We start from the raw sequence: 18,870 nt of genomic DNA, 5'->3' as shown, positions 1-18,870 counted from the left end.
ATTGAATCAGAGAGCAAGTAAAACTGGTTAATAAAAATAGAAATGGATATTTTAGGGTAATGAATGAGTATTCTTGTGAATGTAAAATAAATATGTTGTCTTTATTCATAAGGAAAGTGGTTACCACCAAGAAGGTCAAATAATTGGGTTTGTCAGGAACTGCATTCTTGTTTGAATATAGTTCTTGACCCTTTCACTACTGGTAATAAATTGAGAGACACAGCTCAAGAGATCTCTGACTTAGCTGCAGGTTATCCTAATTCTGTATTAGGCAATATATAAAGAGAAGATAAAAGGACTGTTTATGATAATGACAAATAAATGTAAAAAAAAATGTTTTTGTGCTAACATAAGATAAAAATTCCTAATATATTTCCCATCTGCCTAAGAGTTTTGGTGTTTATTTTGCATTGAAGAAAAAAACAATGAAATAAGTGTTTTAAAGGAATCCCCCCTACAATACTAAAAGATGTGAATGTAAAATTCCATGCAAGACTTATGACAACTTTATATTTGACATACTGGAAAATCATTGGGAAAGAGAACAGAACAGCTTGGAAAATGTGTTAGATATGCACAGTTGGCCAGTGAAATTCTTGTACATGAAAACAATCAAGATATGCACAGTTGGCCAGTGAAATTCTTGTACATGAAAACAATCATACAGTCAGTTGGATATGGTCATAAAAGGTTATTCTATTAATGTGCTGGAAAGAAACATCATTAAGTTTAGTTTTATATATATATATATGTGTATTATCTATTTTTTTTCTTATTGAGTTTTGCCCCCTCTCTCCTTTGAGTTTTGCCCCCTCTCTCCTTTCTCAAGTTTGATAATGTTGCTTATTCACAGAGAACATGAATGGATGTTTGGGACTGATGATGGAAGACGTAAACTAGCTGAAAATGCTGGGGCATTACGCCTTGTTGTGGTTCACCTGTGTAGAGACCAGGTTTATGACTCTCTCAAAGCCATTCAAGATGAGCTCTCTGGAAAAGTTCTGGAAATTGCTCCATCAAAACTGCCTCCAAATATCAAGGTATATTACTCTATGTATAAGTGTTCCTGACTCAAAGTTTTTCTGTCCATATGACACGCAGACTTCTTATTTTATTAGGTCTCAACACCTTTTAGGCATTTGAAAAAAAAGGCTGATATCCTACTTATTAAGACAAAATTATGGTTATTTTAGCTCATTTATTGAAAAATACTCTTATGAAAATGCACCAATTTTAATTTATTGTATTGAATTCCCAGACATAACTTGTAGTAATTGTTGCATATGCAAGGAGAAAAGTCAGATAACCAATACTGTACCTTATGTCACTGTTTGTGCATATGCACCTTTGACCCTTTGGCTGGAATTATCTAAAGGCCTCATTCCTATGTGAATTTCCATTGTTGCACCTCCTTTTGAATTCTCCCCAGCTGTGTTTTGTTTCATGGTAAGTATAGTACTTTTCATTTTCTTTTTTTTTTAAATAATTTTTCATTTTTCTTTCTGGCCAAATCTTTGGTCAGTGCCTTTGTCTTTTTAATTACCTTCTAGAATTGGCCTTCCTGTTCCTTAGTTTATTCAGTAAATTTATCTTTCACTGCGTTAAGTCTTATGTATATTATTTTAGTACTGTTATTGCTTTTGCTATTTACTGAATGAGTTGAGAGATGGTTGCATCTGAGGCTATAATTCATTTCTCCTGTTTGTTGGTTATTGGTGTGTGCAGTAGGTTTTGGTGAATAATTTAGTATATTTTGTTTTTAACCAGTGTTTATTCCTGTTTATTTGTTATGTTGCTGGCTTACCACTGTAATTCATGTTATTTTTGTCAGCAATGTCTATCATGTTTTTCATTGTCAATTTTTTTTTGTCTTTTAAGTATTGCCTCTATTGTGTTGCATTTAGTATTTAAGTCTTGTTTACATAACCATTAATTTTCTGTATATGTATAGTACTATGTATTAGGACAGATCCATTAATCATGAAATACCCTTTGACTGTGTGCAGTGCATACAGGTGTACGAAGAGACATCTTACAAGGAATAGTTCCTGCACATCTGCTTAGCAAAATCCTTTATATCTGCAGATATGCTACAAATATTTCACCTTGGTAGATGCACTGCTGCTATCTCCCTAACTTATCAGTATTTTTACTGTGGTGTGCCACTGTCATGATTTCATTTGGGTTGTGATCTCATGTAATGTAGTTACTACATAAACTTGTTTATAAGTATGAAATCAGCCCTCAATTTTTCATGGTCACAAGATGTAGTTAAAGTTTGTATTTGTGGATTTTGAAAGTTATTATAAAATCTGTATTTTTCTCAGTGCTTTATAGTATTTGTATACTCTTTTGAGTTAGGTTACACTGTAAAGTATTTTTCAACCCATGTCTTAGCATGACAGAAAATATTATATTTTTATAAGTTCAGTTAGGATGCAAGGATATCTGGAGTTTCCATGGTCAGGCATAGAAACCTGTACAATCTAGTGTTCTACATAAGTCTGAACTGTTGATGTAGTAATAGTTTAGAGTCAAAACATATTAGAATTTGTTTTTTGTATTGGTGTTTTGTGTTCATTTTATCTTTTATATTTTATTTGGCATTATGAATATTATAATGATTTTTTTCAGATACCATTTCTGTCAGTTGGTGATGACCTAGGAAGCAGAAAAGAAGTGAAGCGTGGGCATAGCGAATGGTCTGGTGATTATTTGGTAGAAGAAGTTCATCTTCCAGATTCTCTAAAATTGAGACGTCTGATATTTTTATCCAACCAAAATGTCATACAGTCTGAGGCCAAGTTAACTACAGGTGAGATTATTGTTATGACTGGTAGCCCTGCCATTTATTAGATTATGAACGTGAAATTCTGGCACACTGGGAAGTAATCATGAAGTAAATTTAAAAGAACTTATTATGGTATTTCCCAGCCTTTGTTCCAACTGCAAGGTTACCTAATGCTTAGCTCATAGAGGAGCATTATCCAGGTTACATCTTTTAGCTCTGATGCGATTCATGTATTATGCCTTTTTCACTGCCTAGGGGACTTTTTTTCATTTCCTTTGGTCCTGTGCCATATAGCCATCAATGTACCATACATGTCGTCCAACTTGTTTAGCTTAACTTGATTTAATTTTCACATCACTGAAGCACAAATTATTTTATGCCAACAGTAGGAAAGTCTGGTTAAAGTTGTTTATAATAGTAATAACTTGCCATTGTCAGGTATAACTGTTATAACCTATTTCTGTGAGTTATATTTAATCAAGTTGTACAAAATCATAATAGATGTAATTCTTTTTCATTAACTTTAACATTGTCCTTTGATCAGTGAGGCTGATTTAATGCATGTAGGCAGGTTTGTCATTGATGAACTGAGCCCACTTAGCAAGCATTTCTTGAAAGTAAAACTAAGCTGATGCTAATTTATGAAGAAAGAATGAGAATAAAAATTGTATGTTGTAGAAAGGTGACATAATGTACTTTCACATTCCCTTTTTTCTGTTTTGTTTGCAAAATACAGTAACCTTATATTATGGTGAAATCTATTTCAGTCAGAGAAAAAAAGAAGAAGGGCAAAGTAAAGGAATCTATCATGATTGACCATTCTTACTTGTCTTGTGAGCATCACTTAGCAATGGTTGCTGGACTAGGACTGGTAAAATTTCCTGCAGATTTGTTGCTAATAGGATTAGGTGGTGGACTACTAGCAACTTATATTCATAAGTACTTTTCAGAGGTAAGTAGGTCATGTGAAAATCCATTCAATTTTTTTTATTTTGGTGTTATTAATTCATTTTATGGTGTTCTATGACCTTTGTGAATATAAATGCTTTAGGTTCTGTGGTTTATAAGCATTTACAGATGTTAAATAAGAATGATTTGTTTCATATTTGTAATATTGGCTGTACTATAATCTACCACACTGATAATTTTATTAAGGACAAAGTAGTTTAACAACTTGATTGATGTTTCCCATCCCAACACCCATCATCTGAGTTGTGGTGCTCACCAAATTTACTAATTTATTTACATTATGGATACCAAAATCACCTTGTGATATGTAGGTAGCTAGTGTAGGATACCTAGGTACACCTATACTCTGTTTTTTCCATCTGCCCATTCGCCTGTGGTGGTTGCGCATGGTAACACTGCGTCCCGGGCTTTTAAATAGTTACGCTATGTGTAAGTTTTAGGTAAATAAAAGGATATCTGGGTGTACATTTGCAACTGAAAAGTGTTTTAATAATTTACTGTATGGGAATTACACCGTTAATATTCGAAATAGGATATTATTTAAAGCCCGGGATGCAGTGATACCATGTGCAAACACCACAGGCGGATGGACAGATGGAAAAAAATGGAGTATAGTACATGTACAATATCTTATGTTTACGTGCAAGAACACATTTCCAAATGTAAGCAATACTGAGGATTGTATTAGATACAGGCCATTTGATCCCCTGGTGTTAAGTTAGTTGAAGATTATCTTTCTGCTCATTTATTGCTATATTTTAAAGAGTTGTATTTGAGATAGAAAGTAGTTACTGTGTCTTTGGAGCAGCTTGTACATATGTGTAGCAAATATCACAGAAGGTAATTGTGATTGAGAGAATGGAGATTTGTGGTTTCCTATATCATGAACCATATCTCTCTTTCTGGGAAGAAGACCATGACACACACTAAACAAGTCAAGAGGTTTTGAACACTCCAAATCTCTGCACACCAAGCATAAAGAATGTATAGCAATGGTAGACATTGACATAAATCGAACACATGGACTATACTGACTATCTATACTGGTCTTATTTACAAGGAAACAGAATTCTTGGGTATGATTATGCCTGTGTTTGAAAGTCTTTGTTATATATTTTTTATTGTAGTGTCTTACCGAACAATTATACAGCCGTGATTTCCACGAGCGGCAGGAGACTAAATTCAAATTTGGCGCGTAGGCGTCGCCAACACTGGTGGTGATGACGTCATCTCCCTCCACTCGCGGGAGAACCAGGTACAACTGGCCAGGTGAATCCAATTCTTTTCCTGCCGGCGTCCGGTGAACATCGGTGGTCGGTGCGGTTGGATGACTTCGCTTTGCTTTTTTCTAGTGGATTTGATCTTCGGAATTGGTGAAGTACTCTTTTTTTTTTGGCGTTGTCGTTAATTTGAATATTTAGGTGTTGCCATGTCGGATTCTAGTCCGTCGGGAGTTAGGTTTTGCATCTCATGATGTAAAACTAGATTATCTAAATTAGAGTATGATTCTCACACTAAATATGTTAAGTGTAGGGGACAGGTTTGTTCAGCAGATCGAACATGTAATGAGTGTAGTGATTGGACTGAATCTTAATGGAAGTTTTTTAGTTCATACTTGGAGAAATTAGCGAAAGACAGAATTAGGAAAGCAGCGCTTAGGGAAAGAAAGCTTAGCTCTGCTTCTTGCGATGCATCTGTTCCTTCTGTTTCTCCTCAAATTGTTATGTCTCCTTTAACTACACCTCCTATTCCTCCTACTAACCCCACTTCTCCGGCTTCCCGTGTAGTTTCTTCCGACACCATTACCAGTCTGGAATCGAGGTTCGATCAGAAATTTTTGGTACTAGCGAATACGGTTATGCAACTGGGTAATTCGGTTAAGACGTTTTTGGAGAAAGCGGTTTCAGGTAAGATTGTAGTTGAGGATGCGTCTGTCTGTCCTGACACGTCTCCTAGACAAAGGTCACTGTCCAGCTCCCCCGCACCGGGGAGAAGACATACCGGAAGTCCAAGGGAGGCGATCGGGAGTTGCCCACAGACAGGCGCCTCTCTTGTTGAAACTGTTGCGCCTCAACAGGACTCGGTTAAGCGTTGGAAAGGTGTTGCGGTTAGACGCCTTTCTACTGATTCAAGCAATTCGTCTCCGGTCGCGCGGCGCTCTTGGCGAGATTCGTCCGTTTCTTATCCCTTAAAGAGGTGTTCAGGCGCCGATTCTTCGCCTCCTCAAGTCAAGCGGTTTAAGGAGCCTGAGAGTAGTGTTGCGCCTCGGCCGTTAGCGGCTCGTTCGTCACCTCAAGTTGTTCCATTTTTGGCTCCATCTACTAGTAGAGATTGTAGCTTTAGCGCTGTAGTATCGCCGCCTAGCCGTTCTAAGGGTGTTTCCTTAGACGCTTTTTCGTCTGTTACGCCTGATGCGCCTGTTTCGCCTCGAATTTCGGCTGCTCCGAGCGAGGCACAAGTAGTTATTCTTCTCTTGAAGAGCATTTAGGCTCTTCCAAGCCGCCTTTAACTTTTATTGATTCTTCTTTGGCGCCTTTGCGCAAGCAGTTAGAGATGTTAACCAACTGGATGAATGAGTCCAAGGGTAGTTCAAAGCCTTCAGATCCTGTTGTAGTCCCGTCTGCTTCTTCGGCGGTATCGGAGAATGAGGAAGACGTAGAGGAGGAGGATTCACATCACCTTTCGTGTTATTCACGTCTCCTTAGGTTTCTTCTGGTTTCTTATCCAGATTATTTTGAGAAAGCGGCTCCGCGCTCCCCGATTCGACTTTTTTGATGAGGAGGAAAACTTCGGACCCTCTTCTCCCAAAACTTGTTCTTTCTAAAGCGGTTAGACATTCGTTGAAAGAGATGGAGAAATGGATGTCTATGAAAAGAGACTTAGGGAAGGCTCTTTTTGCTTACCCTCCCTCTAAGTTGCTTCGTAAGAGGTATAGGTTTTATGTAACTGGGGAAGGGTCCTTCTCACTGGGAGTTTTCTGGCCTCCTCCCAGGGAGACTTCTCCAGTTTAATTGACTCCTCTAGAAGATCTGCTTTCGCCACAGCGAAAGTCTTCTTTACAGCGCCTGAGTTAGACCACGTTGTAAAGAACCAATTTAAACTTTTGGAAGTATTTAGCTTTCTTGATTGGACTATTGGCGCTTTAGCGGCCAAGATCGAAGACTGTCCTTCTCTTTCACAGGATTTAGCGGAGGATTGGATTGGTGTTCTGTCCTGTGCGGACAAATCCATTAGGGATGGATGTGATGAGTTAGCTTCGCTCATCGCCTTTGGTACCCTTAAGAAAAGGCAACTTTGGTGCTCCTTTGCTTCTAAGGGGGTCACTTCCCAACAGAAGTCTGCTCTCTTGTTTGCTCCTTTTGTGAAAGATAACCTCTTTCCAGACGATGTAGTGTCGTCAATTTCGTCGGCGCTAGATAAGAAATCGACTTCTGATTTGCTGGCACAGTCTACTAAGAGACCTAAAGCTCCTTTGGAGACTCTTCCTTCCGTTTCCCCTCTGGCCCAGGCGCCCTTTCGAGGGAGAAAACCCAAGCGCTTCTTTCGGGCGAAGTTGAATTTCCGACCTCAGTCAAAGACCTCGGCCAAGGTCAACAAACCTTCCAAGTGAAAGCTTGGTTCTTCATGCACCAGTGGGAGGCAGGCTGGCTCTTTTTTTGGGAGGAATGGGAAAACAAAGGAGCAGAAGCCTGGGTAGTTCAAGTACTCAAGTTCGGCTACCGTATTCCTCTCTTTTCACCTCCCTCGCTCTCACCTGTGCCAATTCCATTCCGGGCATACTCTCCGGGCTCAGACAAATTTCTGGCGCTAGCCGCGGAAGTGGAAGCGCTTATTCTCAAAGAGGCTATAGAGCAGATAGAAGGGGAATTTCCTCCGGGGTTTTACAATCGCCTTTTTGTAGTTCCCAAGTCATCAGGGGGCTGGAGGCCGGTGTTGGATGTGAGCGCCCTGAACTTGCATGTCCAGAAAACAGAATTTCATATGGAAACCACTCGGTCGGTTCTGGAATCCATCAGACAGGGGGATTGGATGGTTTCTCTGGACATGCAAGACGCTTATTTTCACATTCCGATACATCGCAAATCTCGGAAGTACCTGAGGTTCATGTTCGAAGGCAAGGTGTTTCAGTTTCGGGCCTTTGCTTCAGACTGGCGACCGCTCCTCAAGTATTCACCAGGGTTTTATCCCCGATAGGCAGCTGGCTGCACGTCTTAGGAGTAAGAATCTCCCTCTATCTGGACGATTGGCTTCTTCGGTCGGAATCAGAGGGTCGGTGCATGAAGGACCTAGGAACAACTCTGGATCTTGCCAGAAAGTTAGGAATTCTGGTCAACAAACGGAAGTCTCAGTTAGTACCTTCACAGAGCATCCTCTGAATGCTCAAGTTTTTCAGGCTTTTCTGTCCCCGAAGAGGGTCCAAGGCTGCCTGGAGACAGTTCAAGAGTTCTTGGACAAAGAGGTAAGTTCTGCCAAGCAGTGGATGAGGCTTCTGGGCAAATTGACGTCAGTGGAGAAATTTGTGAAGTTGGGAAGACTGCACATGAGACCTCTGCAGTTCTTTCTGAGAGCTTCTTGGTGCAGGAAGACGCAACCGAACTCGATTACCTTTCCTGTCACAAACCTAATAAAGGAGGATCTAAGGTGGTGGCTGTCTCGGGCAAGATTGGAAGAAGGGTTAGATTTACGACCCATCCTCCCGAACCTACAGTTCTTTTTCGACGCGTTGGACACAGGTTGGGGAGCCCTGCTGGGGAATCACCGTGCTTCAGGAGCTTGGTCAGAGAAGGAGAAGAAGTTCCACATAAATGTAAAGGAGCTTCTAGCAATTTTCCTGGGGCTCAGACAGTTTCGGAACTTAGTAAAAGGTCAGATAGTGGCAGTGCATTTCGACAACTCCACGGCGCTCTTGTACGTGCGGAAACAGGGGGGGACTCAGTCTTTCACTCTGTACGAAGTAGCCAAGGATCTCCTTCTGTGGACAAACGAAGCGAATGTTCAGCTAGTCCTGAGATTTGTTCCGGGAAAGATGAATGTCCTGGCGGACGAGCTAAGCCGTCAACAGCAAGTGTTACCACTGGAGTGGACTTTGGACGACAAGATTTGTCAGAAACTTTGGCTCCTTTGGGGACGACCGTCCATAGACCTGTTCGCGACATCAAGGAACAACCGTCTTCCTCTCTTTTGTTCTCCAGTTCCAGACCCTCTAGCTTGGTCGGTAGACGCAATGCTGTTGGATTGGTTGGGTCTGGAAGCTTATGCATTCCCTCCGTTCGGTCTAATAAGAGAGGTGCTGAACAAGTTCATGTCGCACAACAATGTAACACTAACGTTAATCACTCCGTTTTGGCCCAGGAAAGAATGGTTCCCGGACCTTCTCCAGTTGTTGGTAGACTTCCCCAGACTTCTTCCTCCAGAGAAGTGGCCTCTCAAACAACCTCACTTCAAAAGGTACCACCAAAACCTGTCCGCTCTAGCTCTGACAGGGTTCAGACTGTCTGGAATCTTGTCAGAGCGAAAGGGTTTTCAAGAAGAGCTGCAGAAGCTATCGTTCGTTGTAGGAGAGAGTCTTCTAACAAGCTCTATCAAGGGAAGTGGAGAATCTTCAGAGAGTGGTGTAGAGGTGCTAAAGTCTCTACTTCTGCGACCTCTTTAACGGATTGCAGATTTTCTTCTATTTCTTAGGGAATCTAAGAAACTGGCTCCCTCTACAATCAGAGGATATAGAGCCATGCTCTCTTCGGTTTTTCGACACCGGGGTTTGGATATTTCCTCCAACTCGGATCTTTCGGACCTCATTAGGTCTTTCGAAACCACTAAGTTCCAGCAAGATACAGTGGCTTGGAACTTAGATGTGGTGCTTAAGTTCCTCATGGGGCCACCGTTTGAACCTTTGAAGTCGGCTTCACTTAGGAACTTGACGAAGAAGACACTTTTTCTTATTGCACTAGCTTTTGCAAAGCGTGTCAGCGAATTGCACGCTATAGACAAAAGAGTCTGTTTCTCTCAAGGGAATGCTGTATTTTCGGTATCTTTAGCTTTTCTAGCCAAAAGCGAGAATCCATCTAATCCTTGGCCGAGGAGTTTTGTGGTTAGGAACTTATCTGATTTGGTAGGACATGAGGAGGAAGAAAGGCTCTTATGTCCAGTCAGGGCAATTAAGCAGTATCTTCTTGCCACTAAAGAGATTAGAGGCCAATCTTCTAAGCTCTGGACCTCGGTTCAAAATCCCTCTCGTCCTCTTTCTAAGAATGCTATATCGTTCTTTATTTGAGAGCTTATCAGGGAAGCTCACTCGCAGTCCGAGAACGACAATCTTTCCGTTCTGAGAGTTAAAGCTCACGAAGTTAGAGCAGTGGCTACTTCTTTAGCATTTAGAAAGAATTTATCTCTAGCTACGATTCTTCAGAGTACGTTCTGGAGATCGAATTCGGTTTTAGCGAGCCATTATCTCAAAGAGATAGAAACAGTTTTCGAGAATTGAAGAACGTTGGGTCCGGTGGCGGTTTCTGGCATGGTATTGGGAGAAACGGCACAGGGGTCGTCACCTCTATGCTAACTTTTTGCCTTGTAATAGGTCGTTGAGTTCAAGGGAAGCTGGGGGTACTGAGTACCTGGGATACTCACCAGTCTGTTAGGTCAGATTTTAATAATGGTTGGGTATATATGTTTTTAAATCAGGTGTTGGTGACAAATGTTTTGTATGATTGAATTGCTGGTCTTAGCCCAGGGCAAGGGCAATCTTTGTTGTTGCTATCCTCCGTCAGTCAGCCTTGACTCGCTTGAACTACGGAAGGATTCCACTCCTGTAGAGGCTAACTTTGGTCAGATACCAATTCCTCTACAATAGTAAGAAGAGCACCGACCAGAGGCAGTAACAGTCTGCTGTAGCTCTCTTACAAGGTAAGGTACAACAGACACCTTGAGTGTTTACTGGTATTCTAATAAATGTAACCCATTTAGAAATACTAGTGGTCCACTGAATCCCACCTTCCCATCAATGTGTAATCAGCTGTATAATTGTTCGGTAAGACACTACAATAAAAATGAAATTTTCATTAGTAAAATGAAGTAATATTGTATACTTACCGATCAATTATGATTATACCCACCCTCCTCCCCATAGGTGGATGGACGGGCAGAAAGAATTGGATTCACCTGGGCAGTTGTACCTGGTTCTCCCGCGAGTGGAGGGAGATGACGTCATCACCACCAGTGTTGGCGATGCCTACGCGCCAAATTTGAATTTAGTCTCCTGCCGCTCGTGGAAATCACGGCTGTATAATTGTTAGGTAAGTATACAATAAAACTTCATTTTACTAATGAAAATTTCATTTTTACATAGAAATATATTTTTAATATATAATTGTGGATATTTTTTAACATTTTGTTTTCACGAAACCGAATTTCTTAACTAATTGACACGCTTATCATCTGGTGCTGCAAGAAACTGTATTGTACAAAGATAATTATCATAAAGCCACTTACTCCAAATCTTATATTTAACCAGTGTTGAACAAGTTTCTCTGTAGTCTATATGTTCTTTTTTTCTTTTTTATTAAGCATCAGCATTCCTTTCCATTTGAGGCACTATGTCATCAGACTGCAGAACATCATTATCCATTCCTGTCATTAGGTGTTTGGTAGTTTTGAATGTTGTTGCATATTAGTTGGTGAATTGCAGTGGCACCTTTATAGCCTGTACATATTTTAGCTGCCATTAATTTATTCACGTTATTGCACATGTATGTATAACTTTACCAAAAATCTCTTATTTTTCACATTTATTGCCATTAATTGTCAGGAGGATTAATTATTATTATTATAATAAAGGATTAGTTTATCCAGACCTCTGAGCTTAACAATGTACGACGTTCCAAGGTTAAGGCGCTTTTCAGTATATTCATCAGAAATTATTTCCAGGGTTACGATCATGTTCCAGGGTTACGCCGCCTACAACGCTGATCTGGCAGGAAAAATATGACACCAAAAATGCAAAATAATCAATATTTGAAGGTTTTTTTTTTTTTATAAAAAATCCAGTAAGAATGCAGTTTACATAGTTTTGAATGCACCCAAAGCATTAAAAGTAAGGTTTTCTTAGGATTTTTAACGATGTTCCGGCTTACGATGTGTCTCAAGAACGGAACTTCCGTTGTAACCCGGGGACTGCCTGTATTTGGATTGTTCCATTAGGGTATGCCCTTGATTAATTGTTATTAATACAGGCAGTCCCCAGTTCTTGGTGGGGTGCTTATAAGGGAAAACCGTCATTAACTGAACTTTGGCGATTTATGGTGTTTATGGTGCAGAGTTTCGGTTAATGACACTTTGTTAGGTAAGTTATGGTGCCATAACTCTATTATTTGCACCGATAACCGAAACTCGGCTTGTTGTGGCACAATAAATCGTCAATTTTATGGCACTAGACAAGTGCCATAAAACCAGTTGCCATTAATTGAGTCCGCCAATAACCGGGGACTGCCTGTATACAAGTTTCAAGTGAAAGTTAGCTAAAAAGTTTGTAAAAGCCAAACTAGACCAATTCTCCAGTGAATGCTATTGTATCATTTGGCTTTTTTATTCAAGGAACTAAAAATTTTATGTTTGATTATCTTGCACATTACAGTGTAACCGTTATATTTTGATTACTGTGTTCCAAATATGAAAGGATTTTATGGCTTTTTATCTGCATGAGGCTGTAATAGCATGTAATAACCTACTTGACAAAGTTCACCATTTTTTAAATAATGATATGAATTTCTTGTTTCAGTCAGTATTAACAGCAGTAGATCTTGACCCAGCCATGGTAGATGTTGCTAGAGAGTGGTTTGGCTTTACATGCAATACAAGATTAAAGGCTGAAGTTGCTGATGGTCTTGATTTTATATCAAAAACTGCAAATGAAGGTGAAGTATTCATTTTATGTGATTATTTGTTTACAGTCCACATCACAAGCTATGCAGATTAATCATATATTGATTAAATGGGTTGTCAAGCATTTCAGTGGTAATAGTTGTTGCTATAGATGTATTTTTTTTTGTAAATTTTGTAATTTTTTCTGATTTTATACAAGCTGTTGTCAAATTTTGAAAAAAAACTAAACACCCAAATCCCTTGTGAGGATCAAGTCAGTCTTGCTTTAGCAGTTGCCCTTTGCACAGGCACAGTACTCTCTTGACAGCAAATGAATGATTGTAAGCAATGTGAATTTGGATCTTGTATTGGAAATGTATAAGTATTCACAAAATTTCCAAATTCCTAGAATACAGGACTCTCTATTTAAGAATGAGATGAGGGAATTCAGCTACAAATTAATCTTTGTTCTCAAATATCACAGATTATCTTACCAGTCTTAAATAATAGAAAATTTTCTAGAAATAAAGTTCAAGAAGTATAAACGAAACACAACTCATAATTGGCATTCATTTTATTAAGGGCATTTATTGTACTTGCATTGATAAAAGTTTGATTTATGAAATCAAAATTGGTTTCTATTATTCAAATTTGAAAAGTCAATGGCAGCTAAGTAGAATTTACACAATAAAAAATAATGTAAAAGCTTTAGTTTCCAAGATATTTAAAGGAATAGTTTAGAGGAATTTTGCAGTACAGGTAGGTATACTATTCATTTTCCTTTCTTTAGTCCAGCAGCTCAACTGCTCAAACTGTTACATAGTGTACCTCTGGGATTTTCTCCTAGTTTCACCTTCAGTTCCTTCATTTTTTTGGGTCTCTTTAACTTGATGTCCAACCACTCCAGCAAACTGGTTTCACAGTCTTTACTGCAAAATAGAAGAAAGTGCCACAGTGCTTGGTTAGTCAATCTAAATTTCATTTCATAAAATCATGTATTTTTGTGAGATTTTGTTTTGTCAGAAAAGGCTGACATTATTTTTTTAAGGGAGTAAATTCTATTTTGATACAATGGAAAGATTTTGAAGATAAATTTAGTGATATGGTAGTTCATGTCAAGAACTGTAATTGATGACTCGAAGCATGTATTTACTTTCCCCCAATTTTGTTTTGCTTAGATTACTTTGTAACAGAACACATTAGTTTTAAAATTGCCAGGTTTTCCCCATTAAAAAAAAAATGCTTTCTGAACAATTCAATCTGTTTTCTTCACAGGAACCAAATACAGTGCAATAATGTTTGATGTTGACTCAAAAGATTCGAGTATGGGAATGAGTTGCCCTCCCCGTTCCTTTGTTGAAAGAAGCTTCTTGAACAAAGTAGCAACATGCCTAACTGAAGGAGGTAAAGTATTTAATTTTTTTAACCTCGATTGGTTTGATAGTTGGATTAAAAAATATAGCTTGCATTGCAGTAAATTTACTTTTCATTGAACAGATGGTATTGATAAGTATTTGGTATACATGTAAATGAGCGCATACATTTGTACGCACCATAGTTTTACTTTATCTGTAATTCGACTATACTGCCGCCGAGGTTAGCATCCTTGATTGAACAATAGTTTTTAACTAGTAAATCATACTGATGTTTGGTATGCTTGGTTTCATGTACTTTATATTTAGTTATTATTATTATAAAGGATTAATTTATCCAGACCTCTGAGCCTAATAAAGGCTCTTCTAGGGCTGGGCTATATTTAGTAGCAAGCAGTTTTCTCATTTTGATTTGTGGCCTTTGTTTTGTAGGTACGTAATGCTTTATATTGTTAATGGATTGATATTTGTCATTGTAGTTATTAGATATGGGATAAGTAAGTGATTGGAAATATTTTGTGTATCCTTTTGGGTTTTATTTATTCATGTACAGCCTTCGTTGTTGATTGTTCTTAGGACATTTTTAATACTTTTGTGAGGGGAGCTATTGAAACATCCCAGGATGTTTATAATAGTCACATTTTGGATTGTTTTATGGAGGTATTTAGGTGTGTAATGCAAGACTTAGGGAAGTTTGTGCTCTGTGGCTGATTGCTGCTTAGAATTGAACCATTCAGTTCTAATAAGTTTACTAATTTTCTGTCTAGACTATAGTCCAGTTCTCTACACAATTGTTCTGTTTTCTTTGCTTTTTAGTAGGCTTAGAAGTCTGGATAAACTAATCCTTTATAATAATAATCTTTGCTTTTATGGTGTCTGTTCTTTGAGATTAATTGCTTTATATAAAATTTTGTCAATCAGAAACAAAGAAATTTATGACACTTTTTTCCAGTGACTTCTGTATTTTATAAAATGTACTTAGGGTGCTGGAATGTGACTAGTGCACAAATATAATAGTACAGTGCATCCTCAATTCACAGTGGGGATTCTTTCCAGCACTGTGTTGTAAATTGAGATCTGCTGTAAGTTAGTTTTTTGCTGTTAGCAGAGTGTTTTAACAGCACTCATGGTGCTGTAAATAGATGTCACAGTGCTGTTAACTTGTACTCAACGGCACAGTAACTTCAGTTATGGCGCCATAAACTTGCACTCAACAGCGTGGTAACTTGATACTACATCAAGTTCCGGTGCTGCAAGATCGAATTGCTGTAAGTTGGAGGCGCTGTAAATCGGGACACACTGTACCGAGTTTTCATAATGAGGTTACCATACTTTGATCTCTTTCAATGCCTGTATATTAATTTAATTCCAGGGAACTTTGAATGATTGAACTTGTGAATTTTTAAGTGACTTTTGAATTGTATATAGAATATATGGAATTTAGGCCAAAGGCCAAACACTGGGACCTGTGAGGTCATTCAGCACTGAACCTAGCATTGACAGTAAAAGGGTGTCAAAAGGTGCAACAGGAGGAAAACCTTGCAGATGCACTATAAGTCAATTGTTAGGAGTGTGTGGAACGTAAGATGGAAGAAGAATATAAGCAGAGTAATGCCTACAGTGAGGTGCACTGATGGCTTTAACCCCCTATGGAGACTTCTGAAGTGTTCCACTGTGATTTTTGAAATGTATAATGTTATTGTACATTTTATGTATTATAAATGTTTTCAGTGTAATGAATATTGAGGAAGTGCGGAAGTAAAGTGATAGTATGTAAGAGCTTGGTTTTTTAAGCAAAGTTAGATATTTTGCAGTCCAGTAAATGACAAGAGGCCAATGTTATTGCTAGAGTACTTGGATTTGTCCAGTCAACTGTCTGTGTGTTCCCTTTGAAGAATGAGTGTTTTTGTGGCAAGACACATTTTGTCTGTGGCTTCCCAGTAGATCACCAAAACAATGAAGTCAATGTAGATACAAGTTCCTATGTAACTAGGTACAGGGTATAAATAAAGCAAGCATATCAACTCCTGTAACTAAGCTCAGGGCATGAATAGGTTGTGAGCAAGAATATCAATCAGATGTTGCTCAAGGCATAATCTATTTATGCTGATCTGAAGTTAAAGGTACAGGACTTAAACCACGACAGGATGTTTGTTGGTAGCCAGACTAGTGCAGGGGTATTAAAAGCAAGCTGCTGTTCATTTTATGACACTGGTGGAAGCTGTCACTGTCTAGAAATATTGAAGCAATTGATTTGGGACAAAGGTTATCATGCTAAGCAAGTTTTAAACACAGACAAGACAGACCTCTCAGAAAGATGCCCAACAACAAAATCATGAAATTATTTTATAAAAAATAAATTGCCCACTCCCACTTCCAAATAACCTATTTGAAAATTTAAACAAATTTGAAAAAAATTATGGTGAAAAAATAAACTTATGTGGGACTGGGTCGGACCACAGAAGGAAACCGTATTTCTAGGCTTCATAGGACTCACTCAGAGGATATGTCTATAAATAACAGGTGAAAACTGAAGCAAGATAAAGAAAAATTGGAAAACAATAAGGAGAAAATGAAGAGAACCATGGAAAGCAAAAGTCAGAAAGCATTGCTGTAGATACCAAAGGGATGCTGGATGCTGCAAAAATCCCATAGGTCTAATTTAGTAGTAATTTGGCTTTTTCGTAATCCTACTTTTAAATTGTGTGGTGTTGAATATTCTTAAGGAAACATTGTATTAAATAGTATTAGTAACTTAAATACGATATAGATTGTTAGGTTCGGTAACTATTGATTACATACAGTGCTTGGAACATAACTTTCACTTCTTAAATGCTGTTGGATTAAACATTTTTTTAGTTGATGACTGGTCATACAGAATGCAACCAAATCATGAATCCAGGGTTAACTGTATGATACTCTGTAATGTTGCTATTTCTCTTGAAATACAGCTTATCGTTAATACTGGAAGCAAATGGATGGGCAAGTAGTACAGTATAATAAATCCTGTGTGTGCATTAATGTATCTATTTTATTGATTCATTAAAAGATTTACTTTTTAATATTTCCTTGTAAGCATGGCTTTTTATAAGTAAAATTTGGCTCTCAAAATTTAATATACTGTTTACTCATCCTATATTTCTTTTCATCAAAAATATTTTGACAATTATTTGGAAATTTTAAGTTTATTAAATTACTAATCTTGCCAAATGTAACTTTAGAAAAATATTAAAATTTTGGCATGCTTTTCTTTCATTGGTATGGAGATATTGAATGACATAATATTCCTTTATTTTAGGTGTACTGATCCTGAATTTAGTATGCAGAGATGAAAATTTGAAAGCGGAAGTTTTAGACGACATTAGAGCAGTTTTCACCAATGTTCTGTGTCAGCAGATTCCAGAGGAAGTAAATTGCATTCTGTTTTGCAGCAATTCTTTATCTGAGCTGAAAAGCAAATGGGAAAAAGGTTTACAGGTGGTCAACAGCTCCCTTAAAGAGCAACAGAAATCTAGAGAGAATGTAATTAACATGATGGAATGTAAAGCTAATGTAAAAATTTTAAATACTTGACTGTTGATGCCTGAATAAATAAGTTGCTTTTTATGCAATACATTTTACTTTATAAACCTGTTATTTGTCCACTATGCATGATTGTAATAGTACATCAGAAGTTCCTTTGTTTTATGACTGACATGTAGTTTTCAAAAATGTATCTCCCTCAACCAATATAAAATAAATGCTTCATAAAATATGTAATGAAAACCAATAGAGCAAGTATCAAGTTTAATTAAACTAATTAAATAGAGTATCTAACCCAAAGAGTGCCACACCTCCTATTCCTAAACATTAAAAAAAAAGTCTACAATAAAAACAAGCTAGCAAAATTTTCACGCATAAATTTTTTTATTCAATTTAAACTGACTTACATTTTTCCTAAAATGAAAACACAGGAAACTTGATTAGGTTCTCCAGTAGTCTTATAGAATGCAAAACAATGTCTACTCTAAGTCTTTCCCCCCAAAAGTCTACAATTAAAACTAAGTAGCCTAGTTATTATATATATATAGTTATTATATATACATTCATACTCTCCTCTCATTGGGTTTTCCTGAATGATTTGTTCTCAAATGAAAGTGAATATAGGAGCAAGGTACAGTTGTTGAACAAAGCTAATGTTGAAGGCACCATACAGGATGGATGCAAAATAAGGAAAAAAGCAATGCAGAGGTACTAAAGGGACATGGCAAAGACACAGTCTAGTGGAATTGACATATTTGACGACCAGAATGCTGAAAGATGCCCAGCAAAACAATTTATGATAAATTCTTTTCAATTGTACAAGAAGTAAATAAATAAGACCAATAAAAGAAGTAATACTTACAGTTTACTGAAAATTTCAAAGTACCAATAGCTGCTGGTAATCACACAATGGTAAAAATAAAATATATAACACAACAGAATTTATTAAAATTAAAACCTGTCCAATTAAGATATGACAAATTTTTAATAAATTTGTATTTTTCATAGCTAACAAACCTGAGGTCTTAACAATAGGCCTTATTACATGGCAATCCTTTGTAAAAACATGCAACTTGGAAACCATTTTCAAACCTAGCAGTATCTCATGTAGGGCTGTGGGTACACACTTTCACAGTTTCAGAATGTGGCAATTCAGGGTAGTTAGAAGTGGGATTATGATAGAGACTTCAGCTTTTAAATAATTATCATCTTGAAAGCTGACTATCTATTTCAACCACGATACAAACCCTCATCTTTTACAAGAGGACTTGCCCCTTAGGCAGGATGAAACTTCTCAAGATCATGACAAGCACTGATCTTTCACCCAGAAGTCTCCTCTCCTCTCCTCTCCTCTCCTCTCCC

The 18,870-nt window shown here is 37.8% G+C and overlaps 1 protein-coding gene across 1 annotated transcript in view; it reads left to right on the top strand.

The window, feature by feature from the left end:
* Window positions 1-17,592, top strand: part of LOC135195629 (eEF1A lysine and N-terminal methyltransferase-like) — a 108,376-nt gene extending 90,784 nt beyond the window's left edge. The window contains exons 8-13 of the mRNA XM_064221972.1: window positions 854-1,040; window positions 2,635-2,815; window positions 3,559-3,743; window positions 12,531-12,666; window positions 13,889-14,017; window positions 17,285-17,592. Coding sequence (XP_064078042.1) covers window positions 854-1,040; window positions 2,635-2,815; window positions 3,559-3,743; window positions 12,531-12,666; window positions 13,889-14,017; window positions 17,285-17,559 — 1,093 coding nt within the window. The 3' untranslated portion in view covers window positions 17,560-17,592. The remainder of the gene's footprint in view (window positions 1-853; window positions 1,041-2,634; window positions 2,816-3,558; window positions 3,744-12,530; window positions 12,667-13,888; window positions 14,018-17,284) is intronic.
* Window positions 17,593-18,870: the final 1,278 nt, after the last annotated feature.

The sequence above is a fragment of the Macrobrachium nipponense genome, chromosome 16 (genome assembly GCF_015104395.2).
Source record: "Macrobrachium nipponense isolate FS-2020 chromosome 16, ASM1510439v2, whole genome shotgun sequence".
NCBI lineage: Eukaryota > Metazoa > Arthropoda > Malacostraca > Decapoda > Palaemonidae > Macrobrachium > Macrobrachium nipponense.
Note: the sequence above shows the minus strand (reverse complement) of the source record. Positions and strands in the feature narration are given on the sequence as shown.